The 22,202-nt window shown below is 31.0% G+C and overlaps 2 protein-coding genes across 2 annotated transcripts; both read right to left on the reverse strand.

Annotated features, from left to right (window-relative positions):
* Window positions 1-118: 118 nt before the first annotated feature.
* LOC114193193 (ubiquitin carboxyl-terminal hydrolase 12-like) lies at window positions 119-2,688 on the reverse strand. Its single transcript, XM_028082911.1, has 8 exons — window positions 2,615-2,688; window positions 2,364-2,483; window positions 1,772-1,894; window positions 1,304-1,384; window positions 1,115-1,203; window positions 920-1,028; window positions 661-729; window positions 119-580 (listed from the first exon to the last, which is right to left on the reverse strand). The coding sequence occupies exons 1-8, from the start codon at window positions 2,684-2,686 to the stop codon at window positions 494-496; spliced, it is 750 nt and encodes a 249-aa protein (XP_027938712.1). The 5' UTR covers window positions 2,687-2,688; the 3' UTR covers window positions 119-493.
* An 8,731-nt stretch (window positions 2,689-11,419) lies between these two features.
* On the reverse strand, window positions 11,420-19,010 carry LOC114193690 (receptor-like protein Cf-9). The gene is made up of 3 exons (XM_028083582.1): window positions 18,076-19,010; window positions 13,429-13,511; window positions 11,420-13,284 (listed from the first exon to the last, which is right to left on the reverse strand). Exons 1-3 carry the CDS (start codon window positions 19,005-19,007, stop codon window positions 11,576-11,578), a joined length of 2,724 nt encoding a protein of 907 aa, XP_027939383.1. The 5' UTR covers window positions 19,008-19,010; the 3' UTR covers window positions 11,420-11,575.
* Between the last annotated feature and the right edge of the window lie 3,192 nt (window positions 19,011-22,202).

A 22,202-nucleotide genomic window follows, 5' to 3' on the forward strand; every position in this document is an offset into this window, starting at 1 on the left:
CCCGCTAAAATATATTTGCAAATTAAAATCACACATGCATTATGATTTTGAAAAAAAAAACAAACTAACCATTAGACATAAAAAATAAATAACTAAATTAATAAAAAAACATTTTGAGTTGATTCCAGTTTTTCTATATTATCAAACCGCATTGAAGTTTCTAGGAAAAGTACAAACTTCAAAAAGGAAGAGCAGAAGCTGAATCCCTAATTCGACAAATTTAAGCCAATTTTTTAGTCAAAGTTTTGTTCACTGAAAGTCTTTTAAGTCAGCGAGTATCTCAATAATGAGACAAAGTCTTGATACCTTGTAGGAATTCTTTCAGATATGTAGAAAAGCAATTTCTGAGGCTTCATCAGCTGGTCTAAGCTATTCATTGGAAGGAAGAAACAGAAAAGTGAACCAAAATGACAGCAACTTAGACAAGTAAAGATGGAAGAGAATAAGAAAAGTTTTCACTTTTGCATTGTCACAACCCATTGAGATGCAAATATTATAGTTCTAGGACTATAGGCACATAGGGATAGTCGATATCTTCGACAGACTCTTTCTGAAAGCATACAATATCTCCATCCCCTAACTGCATATTCAGAGAAACAAATCAACAACCCAACCAAAGATACAGTAACTCAAACTGCATCAATCGCGGTTATCCATTACCTGGCTTTGACTAAATGTTGCATTCTTATCGATAGGAAGACACATAAGATTTGGTTCAAACCTAATTTCCTGCACAATAATAGTTGGCACAAACATGTTTAAAGTCACTCAATAAGACCAGAACCTAAACATGCAAAAAAAATATTCTTCTCTTGAAAGTAAGGGTTATGGAGAGTCAAGAAGCATACAGGGATGAATTTCTAAAAAAATTCATGGCGCTTAACAACTGAAAAATATTAAAAAGTGAAGAAACACAAACCTCAGATAGCAGAATCTTTTCATCAGGATCATAACCAGCCATTTCGTTTAACTTCGTTAAAATTTCTGATGGCTTACCACTACTCTTGACAAAGAGTCTTCCAACATAACTGCAACAATAGGGGAATACATTGATGTCCACAAAGATTCACCTTTTACCACAACCACATGTTAGAATAAAGACATCACTCAATACCGTAGCTCCTCCCAGTCAGGATCATATAACTTGAAGAAAAGTAATATATCATCCTTTGTCTTTTCCGGTGGTGCAATAGGTCTTAAATCCTAAAAAACAACGCAGATTGTAATAAGTATAGAGTTTGGTTGGACAAAAATGTTTCATTCTATCAAAATGGAATACAACTTCCATAAGTACAAATGTTACCAGCCCAAGCTCCACTTCCAAAAACAAATTTAATTCTGCAGCATTGTGAGCCTTGTTTGATACACCTCTAAATTGTCCAACCTGCAATGCAAATCAGATGGAGAAAACATTTACAGTTTTTTTATTTTCATTCATTTTCAGGAGGTCAGCAACGGCAGACATGAAATTCTTAAAATTAAAGCTAATGCAGCGAATTAACTTTAGGTTCAGCCCCAGAAATCAAATCTAAAATAAGCAACAGGCAAGGCAGCTTGATGTAGACACGAAGCATAGAACATATCAAACACACATGTGTGGTAAAAGGAGTTCTTTGGCAAAACAAAAATAAAAGACAACAAAATGAAAAAAGAAACCAACATTAACCTAAATGTATGAAACACGAAGATCAGAGTAGGACAAGCACTGGATATATATATGGGCAAAATAATACAAAAAAGTTTGAACTTTCAACAAAATACAAGAATGTACAGGTTGTGCTCTCTCCAAGTGTGTCAATGGTTGATCTAGACGATACGTATGGTTTTCCCGCCTTGTCCATAGCCAGTAGCGCTGGAAAGGAACTGGTACACCAAACACTTTCGCAATCTCTACCTGTGTATTCCACAGATTAACACGTAATCAGACAAAAAATCAAACTTAACAAAATAGAATGTCTTTTGAGCATATACCATATTAGAAATGGGTTTTAAGTCTAATTCAACTCCACAAAATCAGCTTGTAAAATGAGATTTACACCTCACTTATATATTATGAAATTGCCTTATCTTTAGTCGATGTGGGACTTCCAACAAATTCTTTATAAGAAAAAAGAAATAAAAAATTGTAGAGTGCTTCCTCTCTTTGAAAAGCGTATACTGGAAGTACACATCTTGAAAAAACTAAGCATTTTTAATATAGTCTTCTGTCAAAGGATAATATTACACCTTTCCCTCTTACAAGAATCATAACTGAATAATAAGACATTTTATCTCAGAGAATTTAAGCAAGAAACAAATAGGCAAAGTATGCCAGGTCAAAATACATCTACAAGGAGAGCTATGTGTGGGATGAATGATGGTACCTCAAAAAGGTAAAAAGGCGTATCCTGTGATACTCGGAAACTTCTCACTTTGTCATGGTCTACAAGATCAAAAACTATATTAAACCCGACCTGCTTGAAAAGGTCTTCATCTCGTGCCACCTAGGAAATAAGAAATATCATGTGTTACAGTTATATATAAATGAAATTTAATTAAGCAACTCATGGCATCTATGCAATACAAACAGTACTCCAGTCTAGAATAGCAAGTTAGGAACTAGCCAACCAGGAACCTTTATAATAGTGTAAAGATGAGTCGACTGTTTCTTTTTGTGCTCCTTTTCTTTTTTTTCTTTCTTCAACATCTCCTGAATTAATGGATTGTAGAAATTCAGTAAATATTATCCTATAAAAAAGCAACACAAATATTAAAATAGAAATTTAGTAGATAGCAACAAATTAAGCTTAGGTTTATTTTGCCTTGAAATACTCCAAAGGAATTTCTCACAAGAAAAAATAATAACTCATTGTTTATGCAAAGTTTAAATTACCTAAGTGTAAAAAGGATCAGCTTCAACTGATGTATATTACACTTATTCTTACGCTATCAATAGTAATAAATCAAATGTGCTTGTCATAATCTATTAAATTTGTAATTTGTAATCGTATACATTACCAAGATATTCATGTCAAATCTGGAAAAACTGTAACAAGAAGAAGATAATTAAATTATCTTTATTTTCTTATATCTTAGAGGTATATATTACGCCATTTTTATACACATGAAGGAGTGATCAAATAATTACAGAGCAATATAATATCCTGCAAATATTAGTATATGATTATGACTATTAATCCAATAGTGGGTTTTAGATAAATTTTCAGCAAAAAAGATACTTAAATAAATTCTGGTAACACACCCTTGAATTCAGTCTTCTGAACAAACTTTTCATTATTGACTGAAAATTACATTTTTTTGTGAGTTTACCAACAAGTCTCTCTTGATTTTGTAGTTCTTAAAGGATTTCTAAAGTGTGTTAGTATGTTAATTAGCGCTCCTCCTAAATAATAAAGGTTGGTAACTTACACCAATGTAAGTTAATCCCTCCTAATGCACACAATGTAGGTATTCTCCTTCCACATCAGTTTATTTCATACTCAAAGAAGCACCATCAAACTTGAAACCTACACCACTTAACTAAGGGTATATAGATAGGTACATATCTGAATAGATGATGCCTATCATAAAATAAAACAGTCATCTAAAGTAGACGTAGAAAGTGAACCTAAAAAAAATAAATTAGAGATAAAAAAAATTCAGCACATAGTTTACAGTGAAAACATAATGAAACTTGCACAGTGGTTACACACAAACAGACATGCAAGCAAGTAAAAAGGGGAAGAAAAAAAATCAGACATGATAACATGACTATACAAGTTTTCAAACTTTGAGATATTCACCGTTTCTTCTGGCAACCCAGGAAATGAATGGCATGCGTCTTTGGTGGAGCGCATTCTTTTACCACCAGGTTTAGCAAAAGGAGCTTGTAGAAGACGAATAAATAAATTTTCCATTGACGGGAGCTCTTGATCAGTCAGAATTTGATGGCGAACATGCTCATAATCTGGATGCATTCCTTGAAGAACCAGCACCTTTAACAGATTATCACATTTGTTCTTTATTTCTTCCAAAGTATCAGCTTGCATATATGTTTTCAGCTTCTCAACTACAGATTGGGCCTTAGAAACAAAAGAAATCATGTCATGATCACATTGTTTAAGAGTGACCAGTTCTTTTGCAGAATCATAGAGCCCTTGATTGTCATAACCAAAAACACTCTGTGCCTTCTTCCAAAAAGTGTGACATGTTTTGAAAGCTCTGAAAATCACTAGGATATCAGCCTCAACAGATTGCCATAGCAAAGCACAGAGTTGATAATCAACCTTTTTCCAGTGATCACGTTTTTCTTCTGAAATTTCAACTAATGATTTCTCCAAATGATCATAGTATCCCTGTCCAAGAAACCAAACTTCTACGGAAGCAGACCAGGCTAAATAATTTTTTGCATTCAGTTTCTCTGAGGTGATGTTTGGTATCCCAGAAACACAGAAAAGAGAACCTTCTGATTTCTCATTCTCACCACTAGGGTTTGCTGATGCCATATTCCAATATTAAAATAAAACTTAAAAACTTTGAGGAAGAAACACAATGACAATGGCACTGAGAGCCAAAACCCTAAAAGTAGAACCACGATCAAACGTTAGATTAGAGAAACAAAATAAACAGAGAAGTTGCAATACATTAAACTGTGTTACCAAGAATCACAATACCATTTCCAATACATTATACTTCTCAGTTAAGTAATTACAGATGAATATTGTTCAATACATTAAACTATGTTACCAATAATCATAATACCATTTCCAACTTAAACTGGAGTTCAGTCTCAAAATTTTCATGCCAAGTTAGAAGTAAAAGCACAGAGAACTCAAACAAACAAACCTGATGTAGTACACTTTGTTCATCAGAATCATAACCATTGTAACCCCACCACCTAAAATACTTAAGTAACTCTCAGAGTTCCCCAATCATTTTTATTTTGAATATTTAATGATTTTGTTTCTTTAAATTAGGTATTTAATGAGTTAAAATATTCTTATTTTAAATGTCGTTGAAGTCCAAAAATGTTATATGATTCGAAGGGTTGATGAAATATATATATATATATATATATATATATATATATATATATATATATATATATATATATATTATGTCTTCACGTGGAAGAAAATATATCGGTTATCTATTACATGTTAAGAAAAGAAGATACCACCAAAATTACTACAATATCCATTTTCTTTTGTTGACACGTGTCATAGAAATTAGTTTTTTCGTCATTTTAAAACTTTGGTACAAAAGGACCCGGATTCAAATCCTACAAAAGTCAATTTGTTTTTGTTTTTTCATTTATTTTTTATTTCAACTATAATATTAATTATAAATAATATTATTATTTGTATTATTTTTACAAGTATTAGTATTTCTAATTATTAATAATATATTATTATAATATTATTTATAGTAATAGTAGTAAAATTATAACAAATATTAATATTATTATTATATGTTACTATTATTAACATTATTAGTAGTAAAGTTATTACTCTTATTTGTAATATATAATATTTTTACTATTATATATTTTTGTTAGTAATTACATCTCAATTTTTATTAGTTATGATAAATTATTTTTTTTGTCTTAAACTTAAAAAAAAAAGGTATATTGATAAATATATGATTAGTTTAAAATTTCACTACAATATTTCATTATTGATGTTCATACTCATTCAAATTTGAAGGATTTGTCGATCATTATTGAATTATGTCAATATTTGACAAAAAACAAACAAATTAAAGATATTTTACTTAGATTGATTTTCTAATTCATTTTATTTAACTCTTAATGTTTCATTTTTTACAACGAAGATTATCAAAACAAAATTCAGAATAAGATGAAAGATGAATTTCTTGAATGCAATATGATTATTTACATTCAAAAAGGAATAACTGGAGATTTTTATTCCGAAAAAATTATTGATGAGTTCAAAATTTTTTACTATAAATTATTTTGGCTCCTCCAAAATTAATTGTCAAGATTTGTCACAGGTTATTACTATCAACTATAATTAATAATCATTATTACTATCAACTATAAATATTATTATCATTATTATTAATTATAATTATTTCTATTATTATAGTAGTAATATTATTATATTACTATTATTATTATTAAGAATTATAATTATTATAATAGTTATTATTTTTATTATTATTGTTTTTATTATTATTGTTAGATACACATTTTTAGGGATGTCAACAAGGCGGGTAGGGTACGGGTGGATAAATATTTGTCCCGTATCCGTACCCATATTCGTCGGATACTCGTCTATTTTTTTCATATCCGCAAGTATCCACAGTTACCCCCGCAGATATTTACAAAATAATTTAAGAAACAAATATTTAATCATAAATTCAAATAAAATAAAATACATCAGTGTCATAAATTTTAAATAAAGTTCAAATAAACTCAAGTTCATACAAGTTCAAATAATTATAAAAATAAATATAAAATGACGTTCAACACAATGAAAATTCTTTAATTACTGTTTTGATCAATAAACTCACCGTTTTCGATTGATTCCTGAAAAATAAACAAAAAATAAAACTCAACTGCCACGTGTTAAGTATTCTTATTTTGATTCCATCATTTGACAACAAACATACCATAAACGTCACTATCTATATAGGGTTTGATGTATATGCCTAATTTCAGAGAAAGGAAAGAGAATAATGTCAAGGGGTGTACCTAAAAGAAGACAATGTACCAATACTTGAAGTTGGAAGAATGAAGACAGAAGAGAAGACAAGATGTGCAACTTAGAAAAAATTAGGTCAAAATGTTTTTTACTAATATATATATATATATATATATATATATATATATATATATATATATGAGTATTTTTATGAATTAAAGTTTAACGGGTATGGGTATTCACGGGTACGGATACTATTTTACTCGTACCCGCCCTGTTAACATTTGAGTATACAAAATATTCGTACCTGTGGATATCCATTTTTAATATTCGTTTCCTACAGTTGCGGATACCTGCGGGTACATATGTTTTTTGACATCCCTACACATTTTACTTTTAGTTACTATGTAGAAATCATGTTTCAATTACTTATCATTTTTATTTGTTTTGTTGTTCATTTATCTTTCCATTTGAACAATTATTTCAATTTAAAAAAATGGTTACTAAAATTAGTAAAATAATAAAACTGAAAAATAATTTTTTTATTATAAATAATTATTTAAAATATAATAATTAAGAGGATAAAATTGATAAAATAAAAGGACACCAAAAATTATCTCTTTATATATGTAGTTGTATTAATATTAATAATATTATTATTAGTAGTAGTATTAATATTTTTTTTATCACTACGCGATATTATTATAGTGGTATTAATTATTATTATTATTATTATTATTATTATTATTATTATTATTATAGTTAGACACATATTTTACTTTTATTTACTACGAGATCATATTACAATTACTTGCTCTTTTTATTTGTTTTGTTATTCATTTTATCTCTATGTCTTGGTATTTTTTGAATTGAAAAAAAATAGTTACTAAAATTAGTAGAATAATTAAACTGACAAATAATTATTTAAATTTAATAAATAATAATTAAGAGGATAAAAATGTAAAAACAAAAAAAGGACATAAAAATGTGTATCTCTTTACATATTTAGTTAGTGTATTATTATTATTACTATTATTATTATTATTATTATCACTACGAGATATTATTATAATAGTATTATTATTATTATTATTATTATTATTATTATTATTATTATTATCACTACAGGATATTATTATTATTATTATAATGATATTATTATTATTATAGTTAGACACACATCTTAATTTTATTTACTACAAATCATATCTTAATTAGTTGTCATTCTTAATTGTTTGGTTTTTCTTGTATATATCTTTATATGTAATTATAGATTATTAGTATATCAACATTAGCCTTGGTATTTGCATTGACATTAATATTTATAGCATAAAAATTATTATTATTATTATCATTTGTTTGTTATTATTAGTATCATTATTACTTTTATTATTAATATTATTACTATTTATAGTGATGTTATTAGTATAAGTGTTTTTTTTAATTATAAAAAATGTTATTATACTAAATACTTCTGCTAAATAGATTTTTAATCTTTTAAAATTTTTATAATTTATAATTTATATTGATATTATTATTATTTTAATGGTTAAATAAATATAATAACAATTATATTATTATTCTAAACGTATTTGAAATAAATAAAAAAAGTGCATACACGCACGAGTCATATACTATTATAATTATTTTGTAAAATCAATTAACTACACCATATTGTGATATTAATTTTATTTATTATATTTAAAACTGAATTTACAAATTCATTTTATTGATAATAATATTTACAACAATATAACCTAATTTTTATGATATTAATTATTTTATTTTTATATTATTGTTATTATTATCAATTATAACTCTAATTATAGTTATTATTATTATTATCAGTTCTAATTATAATAATAATTTATTATTATTATTATTAACTATAATTATTATGATTAGTATTACTATTAACTATAAGTATTATTATTATTATTATTATTAACTACAATTATATTTAAATATACATGATATTATAGTAAGTGATGATAATGTAATGTTATTAAGTTATAATATATAAAATAAAATTATATTTATTAAAAATAAAGTGAAATATATAAGAAAAGATGAGAGAATAATAGTTGATAAACAGAGAAAAAGAGAAGAAAATTTATAAATAATTATATTTTAAAGGGTAAAATTGGTATTTGAAATGTTGACACAAAAGAGAAAATCCTCTTTATATATTGTTATAGATTATTATTATTATTATTACTATTATTATAACTAGAACTATAATTATTATAATAGTTATTATTATTATTATTATTATTATTATTATTATTATTATTATTGCTTTTATTATTATGTTTACATACACATTTTACTTTTACTTACTATCTGTGAATCATCTTTTAGTTACTTGACCCTTTTATTTATTTTGTTGTTTATTTATTTATCTCTTTACGTACGTAGTTGTATTATATTATTATTATTTTTTATCATTACGCGATATTATTTTAGTGTTATTATCATTATCTATTATTATTATTGTTACTATTATTATTATTATTATTATTATTATAGTTAAATACACATTTTATATTTATTTACTATGGGATCATATCTCAATTACTTGCACCTTTTATTTGTTTTGTTGTTCATTTTATTTTTATATTTGTGTAATTATTTGAATTATAAAAATAGTTACTAAAATTATTAAAATGATAAAATAGACAAATAATTTTTATTATGAATAATTATTTTAATTTAAAAAATAATAATTAAGAGGATAAAATTATATAAACAAAAGAGGACACAACAAATATATATATATATATATATATATATATATATATAGATGTAGTTATTGTATTATTATTATTTTTATCATTACGAGATATTATTATAGTGGTATTATTGTTATTATTATTATTACTATTATTATTATTATTATTATTATGATTATAGTTAGACACACATTTAAATTAATTTACTACAGGATCGTATTTCAATTACTTGTCATTTTTATTTGTTTTGTTGTTAATGTATATCTTTATATATAATTATAAATTATTATAGTTGACATTAGCCTTAGTGTTAGCATTAATATTAATATTAATATTAATATTTATAGCATAAATATTATTATTATTATTATTGATATTATTATTATTATTATTTTTATTATTATTACTATTCATAATGGTGTTATTATTATAAGTGTGTTTTTTTTTAATTATAGAAAATGTTGTTATACTAAATACTTTTGTTAAATAGAGTTTTAATCTTTTAAATTTTTATAATTTATAATTTATATTAATATTATTATTAGTATTTTTAATGGTTAAATAAATATAATAGCAATTATATTATTATTCTAAAAAATTTAAAAATAAAAAAGTAAAAAAATGTCCGCTCAATTAATTATATTATATTGCAATATCAATTCTATTTATTATATTTAAAATTGAAATTATTATTGCATCACTTAAATTTACTATTTTATTACTTGAATCACAATACTTACAATAATATAACTTAATTTTCATAATATTTCATTACATAATACTTTCACTATTTTATTATTTAATATACAAAATAAAACAAATATATGGGGTCAGTATACTAGTTATAGTAAAAAGATATACAGTACTATTGAGAAACAAAGGAAGACAAGAAAGAGGGAAAAAAAAAGAATTTTGAGTTTTGTAAATTTGTGTAAATGGAAAGTTAAAAAAATTGTTAAAAATATAGAAATATTAAATTTGTTTTTGAGCCCAAATTTCTATTGGAATAAGGATCGTCGTATCATTAGAGTAAATGAGTAACGAGAATAATAGAATAATTTTTATATTATCTTAATCATTAAATGAGACTTTAATTTTTAGAGCACCTTATCATATATATTCAATTATCTTTTTCTAAATTAATTCTGACTTAAGTTTTATATTCTTCACTAGCAGAGAAAATAATTTCCATTTTCAATATTAAAGAGTTGATCACGGAGAAAAAAAAAAGGTCTTTTTATCTGATTGCATAAGAATTTCTACCCCTACTCTCACTCTACAAACTTTTTTCCTTTTCCTAAATCTTTTATAATAAATAAAATATTTAATTTTCATTTTTTTTACTTCTAAACTTAATTAAAGTTTAATTTTCTCATGTTTTTAATTTAGCTTTTACTAAAAACAATTGTCCAATACTAAAAATATTTATATTTTTTAATTTAATTTTTATCTTTTAAGTTTTTGCTAATTGTGACGTTACTCTTGAGTTCTCCTATTTTCCTTTTTCTTATTTTAAGATATATGAAATTTCACTATTAATATTTACGATTAGTATAAAATGAGTATTGACTTATATTGTTTATTATTCGTAATATTATTGTATATTAAAGACAAAGTCTTTGTTAATAAGTGAAGAGATAAAAAAAATTAGATGACGAAACAAGAAATCAGTCATGTCATGATTAATAAAAAAATTATATGATAAATATTCTATTGTAAAAACATAAAAATTTTGAGGATTGAAGGTGAAATCTAAGAGAGAGGAGAGAAAAAAAAGTGAAAGAGAAATAAGAGAAAATCGAAGTGAAGAGTGAAGAAGAGATCGCGGACAATTACTATCTAGATACACTTTTTATTATGTGTTAACTAATAGAGAGTTTGTGCAGAAAAAGATAACAAAGAGTTGGTCCTTAGTACGATTTGAGGTAAACGATAAAACACAATCCCAACTCTTTCAAACAAAAGTTGTCCAAGAAAAACATAACAAATTTGTACCTTATAAATTGTCACTTCCATCACTACTATAGATTGAACGCGTAAATATTTTATAATGCCTTTCCATAGCTGAATAGATCAATGATAGTATTATTCAGAAAGGAAGTTGCTTTCCATACACAGACAAGTTTTACAAAAATAAAATACTGACAAACTGAGTGCTTGGAATTACATTAAACACACAGAAAACAAAATTACATTAAACTAATTCCTTCCCGAATGAATCACATGTTTTCTATTGTTTGTTATAGGGAGTCTCACATTAAACACAACTTCAACGAGTCTTGCAAGCCATTGGGGCTTTCCAGCAAAGAATACAAAACAACCCAATATTATTCCAAAGATCATCCCACATGCATACCCCACTGCAACGGCTTTCCACCCAAATCCTGATTCTTCTTCATCAAATGTTGAACCTTGTGACCTTTCTTTATTCCCTTTGTCATTATTCCATTTGCAGGATTTCGACAAAGGTAATCCACACAGCATTGGATTTCCAACATAGGAATCATTGTTAAATGTGTCAAAATGTCTACTTTTAGGTATCATTCCCTCAAGCCGGTTTTCTGAAAGGTTTAAGACAGCAAGATAATTCAAATTGGCCAAAGCCATGGGAATCTCACCCTTCAAATGGTTCCAAGAGAGGTCCAACGATTCCAAATTTGTTAAATTACCCAATGACAGTGGAATGGTACCAGTAATTTTATTGTGGGAGAGGTTAAGTCCTCTGAGAGAATGCAACTCTCCAATGACTTTGGGAATTTCTCCTTCAAACATATTATTTGATAAATCAATAATTGTGAAAGTAGTCAATATCCTCTCGAGCTCAATGTAATTCCCTTTTATCACAATATTTATTGAATCATTATATATAAGATCGTTGCCTAAATATTTCAAACCAGTTTGGCTCTCATTAACATTCATCATTCCTTGAAAGTTATGGATGTATGATGTTGGCAAGAGTCCGGTAAAATAGTTATTGGAGATGTAAAAAATCCTCAACTTAGGAAATGGAAGTTTGGTGCCTAAAGAAGTGATGACACCATGAAATTTATTTGACCGTAAACTTAGTACCTGTAAATCTGGCAAAGTTTCTATCCAATACGGAAACACATCCTCAATGTTATTGTTTCCAAGGTCCAAAACTTCGAGTGTTGTACAGTGAGTCAAAGATCGTGGTACCGGTCCCTGCAAGTGATTTCCATTCAACTTTATAGTCCGAAATGCATTTCCTTTGGAAAAGTTAAGAGGTAGGCTTCCGTAAAGGTTGTTGTGTTGCAAATCCAACGCCCAAAGAGAAGAAAATGTTCCCAAGCATTGTGGAATAAGTCCTGTCAAATTGTTGTGAGCCAGGTTAAGTATAGAAAGGGTGCTTGTGTTGCACATTGCTGAAGGAATTTCCCCACTCAACTCATTATTTGAGACTGAAAAGATTTGAGTGCCATCAGGTGGAATCGGAAGATCTCCTTGCAACTTGTTGAAACTGAGATCAATGTAACTCATGTTCTTCCAGGAGCGCAAAAGGTTCTCATGAAACCATTTGGGAATGTTTCCTTGAATTCTGTTATGAGAGAGATCTAAATATTGCAGGTTTTGCAGTGGTGCTAAGAACTTTGGGAAACTACTTACATTACTTGAGGATAGCATTAAGTATTGAAGGTTTGGTAAGATGCAGTCAAAATTATTTTCGAAGTTTACAAAGAGAAAAATATTGTTAGAAAGGTCCAATTCATTTAGAACTTTAAGCTTTGAAAATTGGTGAAAGTCTACAGTACCACTCAAGTTTGTTGATGACAAATCCAAAGTACTAAGATTTTGGAGTTGAAATATTGAAGTCGGAAAATTACCTTGCAAATTGTTGTCAGAGAGAGATAAAAATTCCAAAGAATTAGCGGAGAATTCACCAATTGACCCTGTGAGCTGATTGAAACTAAGACCCAAGTACAATAAGGAAGGCAAAGAATAACACCAAAGAGGAATTGATCCATTTAACATGTTACCACTCAAATATAGGAATGATAGCTTAGAGAATTTGGTGATTTGGGTTGGAATGGGGCCAACTAATTTATTATCTGATAAATATAAGAGAGTAAGTTGAGTAAGATTAAACAATGATGGTGGAAGATGTTGACAAACAAGTCTCTCTAGATAAACACTATTTATATTCAGATTTTGTTGTGTCTTGAAATGAAGCACTACATGGTCCTTTTATAGGCCTTTGGACATTACCCTTTAACTACATTCATTAAATATAACTACTACCTAACTCACAATTAATACAACAACTTCTAACTACCCACCTTCCAACTACCAACTACACACCTTCCAACTACCAACTACACACATTTAAGTTTACCTAACAAAATCCCCCCATAAACTTAAATGCTCTTCTTGTCCTTCATTCCAAGTATCATCTTGTTGTTCTCAAACAGAGAGGATGGCAGCGGCTTTGTAAACATATCTGCAGCTTGTGCACGACTTTCAACGTGCTCCAACTCTACATTTCCTTCTTTCACTTGTTCTCGGATGAAGTGAAATCGAACGTCAATGTGCTTGCTTCTCTCATGATTGACCGGGTTCTTTGCCAATTCAATGGCCGACTTGTTATCAACTCGGATCACAGTCCCCTTTTCTTGCTTCAATTCCAGTTTACTTAGAAGGTTTCTAAGCCAAACTGCATGGCAGACACTCCAGGATGCTGCAACGTACTCTGCTTCACATGTTGACAGTGTTACAATGGGCTGTTTCTTTGAAAGCCAGGTGAACGCCGTGCTCCCCATGAAGAATACATATCCAGACGTGCTTTTCCGGTCATCAACATCTCCACACCAATCACTGTCTGAGTAGCCGACTAGTCGGTAATCATCTGTCCTGGTATACATCAGACCAAGTGATACAGTTCCTCTCACATACCTTAGAATTCTCTTTAAGGCCTTCCAATGAGTATACCTTGGTTCCTCCATATACCGACTTGCTATTCCAACACTCAGCATTAAATCTGGTCTAGTATTTGTAAGATACCTGAGACTTCCAATCAGACTTCGGTATTTGCTCGCATCAACTCGGTCTCCATCTACATACTTAGAAAGTTTTGTGCCAGGTTCCATAGGGGTGGAAACCGGGTTGCAACTTGTCATCTTGAACTTCTTTAAGACCTCCTCAGCATACCTTTCCTGCGACACAAAGATACCGTCCTTCCCTTGAATGACTTCCAAACCAAGGAAATACTTCATAAGACCTAAGTCGGTCATCTCGAACTCCTTCTTCATCACTTCTTTAAATGCTTCAATTAGCTCAGCATTATTCCCTGTGAAGATAAGATCATCGACATAGAGGGCAATGAACATCACATCTTCTCCTTTCTTCTTTATGTAAAGAGCATGTTCATAAGGGCACTGCTCATACCCATTCTTCTTGAAGTAAGTGTCGATTCTTTCATTCCATGCTCGTGGAGCTTGCTTCAGGCCATAAAGTGCCTTCTTCAATCTCAGGACTTTCTTCTCTTTGCCTCTTCGCATGTATCCAAGTGGCTGTTCAACATATACTTCCTCTTCCAAGACTCCATTCAGAAATGCTGACTTCACATCCATTTGCAAGATTGTCCATCTGTGTTGAGCTGCTAAGGAAATCAACAATCTGATTGTTTCCATCCTCGTCACTGGAGCAAATACTTCATCATAGTCTATTCCTTCCTTCTGCTTGTACCCCTTCACTACGAGTCGAGCTTTATATCGCTCAACTTCTCCTTCAGCATTTGTTTTCTTCTTAAACACCCACTTTACGCCAATAGGCCGAGCTCCTTTGGGCAGATCGGTTAGCTCCCACGTGTTGTTGCGTTCGATTGCTCCGATCTCTTCATTCATTGCCATTTGCCACTTTTCCTCCTACACGGCCTCTTCAAAGCTCAAGTCTTCCGAATCTGCCAAGAAACATACAACATGTACTTCGTCAGTCGAGTTGTATATGTCTTGCAAGCTTCGCGCTCTAGGCTGTAGAGGTTCATCTTCTTCATCAGAAGTCTCATGATCTCTCACAGCTGGTGGTGTATCTACTTCCAAGCTTCTAGACTCCTTCTCCGAGTTGTTCCACTTCCACTCGCTCTCTTCATCAACTTGAACATCTCGGCTCATAATCACCTTCTTTGTTATTGGGTTAAACAACCTATACGCCTTGGTTTTTTCATCGTACCCAATAAACACGTACTTCTTGCTCCGATCTTCAAGTTTGGTCCTTTGTTGAGCTGGAACATGACCATAAGCAATGCTGCCAAACACTTTGAGGTGAGACACACTCGGCTTTCTTCCACTCCAGACTTCTTGCGGTGTCTTTTCGTTCAACTTAGCATGTGGACATCTATTTTGCACATAGATGGCACATTGCACTGCTTCCGCCCAGAACTCCTTAGGCAAGTTCTTGCTTTTCAACATTGTACGAACCATGTCAAGTATGGTTCGATTTTTCCTCTCAGCTACTCCATTCTGTTGGGGTGAGTATGGTGTTGTCAGAAATCTCCTTATTCCTTGCTCCTCACAATACTTCATGAGCTCGGATGAGATGAACTCGCCTCCTCGGTCAGACCTAACTGATTTGATAGGCATGTCTGTCTCCTTTTCAACCATTGCTTTAAACCTTTTAAACACTTGGAATACCTCGGATTTCTCCTTCAAAAAATACACCCATGTTTTTCTTGAAAAATCATCTATGAAAGAAATGAAATACCTTTTCCCACTGAAAGATTCAGGGGTAATTGGTCCACAAATGTCTGTGTGAATTAATCTGAGTTGTTCCTTTGCCCGGTACTCGGCAGTCCTCGGAAATGAGGTCCTTGGATGCTTCCCGAGCACGCACTCTTCACAAAATTTCTTTTCAAATTCCACCGTCGGGAGTCCTCGCACCATCTCCTTTTTCACCAACTCGGCTAGTCCACCAAAATGCAAGTGGCCAAACCGGAAGTGCCACATCATAGCTTCATCCTTCACATCAAGTTTCAAGCACCTCTCTTGGACTATTTTCAAGTCCAGCTTGTACATCCTGCTCTTCTTCATCTCTACTCGGGCAATCAATCAATCCGACTTGTCTTTCAAGTATAGTACTCGGTCTTTCATCAAAACCGAGTAGCCTTTCTCCATCAGCTGGCCCATGCTCAATATGTTGCTCTTCAGATCGGGTATATAGTACACATCTCTGATTTCTCCAACTCGGTTGTTCTTCTGCAGGTACCAGATTGTACCCCGACCTTTTACTGCCACCTTTGATGCATCTCCAAATGATACGTGTCCAGCGTCAACTTTGGTGAGCTCCTTAAAAAGATTCTCGTCCCCACACATGTGGTTGCTTGCTCCTGTATCAAGGTACCAAACTGAGTTGTCAGAACAGCTCGGACTTAGCTCGGCACCTGATCTCTTAGACATCATCAATATTCCTTCTTCCTCAGCATCCTCGGAAAGGAAGTTCGTTTCCTTCTTGCTTTCAGATCGGCAGTCCTTCGCGAAATGTCCAACCTTCCCACAATTGTAACATTTGACTCCTGTGTAGCAGTCTTTAGCAAAATGACCGTACTTACCACATTTGAAGCACTCAACTCCTGAGTTGTTCGAATGACCTCCTCGACCTCTACCACCACGACCTCCACCTTGTCCTCGTCCACGCCAATTTTGTTGGCCGACCTGTTCTTGACCTCTTTCATATCCTCCTCTGCCTCTACCACCTCGGCCTCGAGTGTTCTGAGTATAAGGAACCTTCTTCTCCCTAATGGTTGCCTTTGCTTGGAGTGCTTGATCAAGGGACTCTTCCTTCTTCTTCCTTCTCCGCTGCTCATGCGCTTCAAGCGACCCAGCAAGCTCTTCCACCGAGAGCACTGTCAAGTCCTTTGATTCCTCTATTGCGCAAACTATATTCTCGAAGTTGTCGGTTAATGACCTCAAGATTTTCTCCACCACTCGGCAAGCAGGCAGCGTCTCTCCATTTCTACCGAGCTGATTCGCTACGGTCTCAACTCGGGAGACGTACTCGGCAACCCCTTCATCTTCCTTCATCCTCATCCTTTCAAGCTCGCCTCTGAGAGTTTGAAGCCGAACTTGCTTCACACGGTTATCCCCTTTGTATGCCTTTTCCAGAATATCCCACGCTTCTTTTGAAGACATAGCATTTGCTATCTTCTCAAAGCCGGACTCATCAACAGCTCGGTACAGCACGTACAAAGTCGTTTTGTCCTTTGCTCGTGTTGCTTTTAACGTAGCAATCTGGGCTATCGTCATTTCTCCAATATCCTCTAGTTCTTGGTGCCCATTTTCGACCACCTCCCATACTTCTTGGGAACCAAGGAGAGCCTTCATCTGCAGGCTCCAGTTATCATAGCTGACTCCTTTTGATAACTTCGGCAGGGGCATGCTGTTAGCTAAGTTGGCCATCTCGATCAAACTCTCTAATTCACTCAAACACTCAGGCTCTCAAGCTCTGATGTCAATTTGTTGACAAACAAGTCTCTCTAGATAAACACTATTTATACTCAGATTTTGTTGTATCTTGAAATGAAGCACTACATGGTCCTTTTATAGGCCTTTGGACATTACCCTTCAACTACATTCATTAAATATAACTATTACCTAACTCACAATTAATACAACAACTTCTAACTACCCACCTTCCAACTACCAACTACACACCTTCCAACTACCAACTACACACATTTAAGTTTACCTAACAGAAGAAATCCATCAAAATTGCAAGCCGAAAGATACAGTGAGTTAAGAGACTTCAAGTGGGCTATGGAATCAGGGATGTATCCTGAGAAATCAGTTCGAGATAGATACAAGAATGTTAGTGGAGTAGTCCAGTTGGAGGTTGGAAGTTCACCTCTCAAGTTTTCATTCCATGCCAGAACTATTTCATGGAGATTGGGTAATTTGAGGATATGGGTGGGGAATTTCCCTTGGATTTGGGTGTCGAAGAGATGTAGAGAAAGCAAAGAGGATGATAGATTGGTCAACAATGACAAAGACCTCTCTCCCACACAAGACATGTTGATGTGTAGTAAATAAATCTGTCTTAAATTAGTTGCGTTCTGAATGAGTCTGTTCCATGTGTAATCATCAAGTCTAAGTATTGAGCCGATGCTAGAGATACGAAGATGTAGTAATTTTGACAAGTGAGAGATAGTGGAGGGAACATCACCACTAATATTAAGACAAGATATATTTAGATGCGTGAGGTTGACAAGGTCACCAATTGCAGAGTGTATTGAAGATCCACAAAAATCATTAAAATCAAGGTTGAGTTGTTGAAGTTGCCTTAGCCTGAAAATAGAACTATTGGGACCTAGTAGCTCACCTCTAAGAAGACTGCAAGAAAGGTCAAGGCCAATCACGTTACCTGACCTGGAGTCACACGTGACTCCATCCCACCCGCAACAATCTGTTAGGTTGTTCCAATATTTCATCTTCGAATATAACGAGTAACGAGAATTAAACCATGAAGGAAAAGTTGAAGAGTTGACAACAACAACTGAGTTTTTAAAGTGTAACAAGGCAGATTTGTCATGAAGGTTGCACAACAAACAATTATAAGAAGGAAAATAAATAAGCAGGCATTGGAAGATAATAAAGTATGACACTAAAACCCAACCCATTAATCTCATTCGGAACAAATATAGAATTTGGATGGATCAAATACAGAAAGTTCAATCTATATATAAGAAGCTGGCCTGTTTTCAATTTAAAATAAAAGCAATAATACTTAATTTAATTTGTATTGTACAAATCAATTAGAATTATGTATGGTCATCTAAGAGAACCATTTCCTTAAAAAGAATTTTTCATAATTTTGTGACAGTTTTTTTAATCCGTATATCTAATCAGCAAACTAATTCCACATTTTTTAAAGCTTTTGGAATTGTGTTATTTACTTGTTTTTATATTTTTCCTATTTCATATTGAAGTCTTATGTGCGAAGATGGCTACCAATTTCCAAAAAGAAATGACAAGTATTATGTTTGGAATTTCCAACTCTTGCATTCAAGACTTTCTAATAGAAATGACATGTGTGAGAATTTTTACACTTCTTGCATTTTCCTTTTTAATTTTATCTTCACCGCCACCACTAAAAATTTCACAAAAGGGATTTTTAAATAAGTTTTTGAAATCTCTAAAAAATCTATGTTGAAATGGACATTTAAAAAAAACATTTAGTATTTTTATATTTAATATTGAATAAATACACTAATTTGACCTCAATATTTTTTTATTAATGGAGATGACCGTATAAAGACAATCTTACTCGATTAATTTTTTTAGAAGTTTTTTTTTTCATAATTCAAGGTTTCTTTTCTTATATAGTTTTGGTGTGTGAATTTTGATAATTAAGTATTATTCAAAGAATAAGAAATAAGAGGAGGAGGCAAAGAAGTGATGAGACTATATATAATGGGGTATGGAATGTAGAATGTTTCATGAGAAACCACAAAAAACACACACTTTGGAACTTCACCTTTCAGCTTTTCATTCAATGAGAAACCAAATTTTTAATCATATTTATTCTCAATATGAATATCGAATAAATGTGGTCCTAACTTTTATCCTTACACGTAGAAACTTTCAAAGAAATAAAACTATTGTGTCACAAAGTTCCAACTTCTACTTTACGTTAAAGTTTATGAATCATTCAAAAATAAAAATAAAAAATGTCTTAACAAAAGTTAAAAAAAAAACACATCAATGTTTGATATTTTTTATTTATTGAGCAAGAAAAAAAAAAGTTTTGGCAAAAGTCTCCACCACAGAACAAAGTCAGTCTTTGATATTTTTTATTTATTGAATTTACTTTTCGAATGTTTTACCCATCACAATAATTGCACTGATAATATCCACTCTTAATTTTCAATTCCCGGTTTTATTCGAATGCAGACAGAAAAAAACATCTAAAATTTTAGAGTATTTTATATAATTTAGAAGTGTGGTTCAAAAAAAAGTGTTTATAATAGAAAAAAAATGTGTTGTCTTTGTCAGAATGAAAACAATGTTTTAGACTTAAACTCTTACGCGTAGATTATTCCACAAAGTTTCCAGTCCATACTACATAATTAGGAATGTCAACAAATTATTCCACAAAGTTTCCACACATTATACATAATTAGGATGTGAAAAAAAAAAATTCATGCAGTATCTACAGATAAAATATGCAACAGGTAGAAAATAGATATTGTCACGGATAAGATGTAATGAGAACGGATAATTTTTATATCTGCTAGTTAACGAGATGAATACGGATAAGATGTAAAATTATACGATAATATGTGAAAAAAAAAAAGTCTTTGTATTAAGGATAATGATACATGATTATTTTTCTTTCTACATCTACTTAACATTAATAAAATTATAATTTTATTTCTAAATTTAAAATAGTTTAAGAAGAACTAAAAATAAAATTGAATATATTAAATTGTTTTAGGTGTTGGATAGATATAGAAAAATTAAAAAGTTGTATACAAAAATCCCATTTTCTATGCAACACCGATAAATAATATTCTATTTTAAAATAAAAATAGTTTAAAATGAATTAATTAGGAAAGTGAAAAAAAATATTTTTTTATTAAATATTTAAAAGGATATGAAATGTAGATAAAATTTTCTTCTAAATATATACACATATTTTAGAATGGAAAATGATATGTTAACAACCGTTTTTTAATAACTTATTTTGAAATGGAGGTTGCTGGAGTTACAAAAGTGAGAGAAGCGAGGAGAGAGAACGGAGTGGAAGTGGTGAGAGAAGTGGAGAGCAGTTTGTGGTTTCTTCATCGGAAAACGATTCTTTGACAAACAAAATTTGACAAAGTTTTGACAAAGTTGAGCTGGCTTTTATATGTCATTGTTTTATTTATTTTTATTTGTAGATAATTTTTCGTTCTGGCTTTGAGAAGGGATAAATACTGTCAAACTTTCTTCCCTAACTTTCGTTTTCAAAGCTTCTATAGCTGTTCTTTTGTGTCACCATTCCCTCCTTCAAGCTCTCTTCGGTGTCTCGCTGCTTCTCCTCCATAATCCTTCGCGGCAGACGTTTGTCTCAATCCTTCTCTCAGAAGGTTACTTCCATATTAAGGGTTTGGTGTGTTCTTATTTGTACATGGCTTTCGTCCTCACTGTTTCCGCCTTCATTTGCATTGCTTTCGTTGTTCCAGTGTTGGAGTTCGACGACATCGTAGGTTAGTTTTCCTTCTTCTTGTATTTTGTTTTTTTTTTTGAGATCCTGTTATTCTTTTTTCTGGGTTTAGAATTTTATTCGAAGCCTCTGTGTTTGCATCCCTGTTTTCGTCCCCCCATTTTCACGTGCTTTGTATTATTGAATTTATTTTATTTTGTAGTTTTAGGGATTTTTTTTTGGTATTTGGGTTTTGATTTCTAATTTAGGGAAAGTAATCATTCTTTTTCGTAGATGGTGATGTTGAGACAATAATAATTATGAGACAATAGGCTTGGATGGCGTTAGGTTACAAATTTTTTTTTTTTTTGCATGATTTGCTGATTCCTTAAGTGTTGAAAAATTGGATTAGGTTCCTATGTCTTTTTTGTTGTTGTTATAATTGAAAGTCCTCTAGTCTTTATTTTGGTAATCTTCAACCCCTTCGATTTGGTGATCCTTTTGAGATTTTGCTTTTGTAATTCTTGTTGCTTTATTCACAGCCATACCTATAGTTACATGGGAAATGTTTCCTTCATGGCTTGAGGATCCAAGAAACCCAAGAGTACTAGTCTCTTCTCATCTTTGACCATTTATTTAAACATGCTTAATTGTTTGTGCTTACAAGTTCAAGAAATATCAATATTTTATATTTTAT

This window comes from Vigna unguiculata, chromosome 8 (assembly GCF_004118075.2).
Source record: "Vigna unguiculata cultivar IT97K-499-35 chromosome 8, ASM411807v1, whole genome shotgun sequence".
NCBI classification, from domain to species: Eukaryota; Viridiplantae; Streptophyta; class Magnoliopsida; order Fabales; family Fabaceae; genus Vigna; species Vigna unguiculata.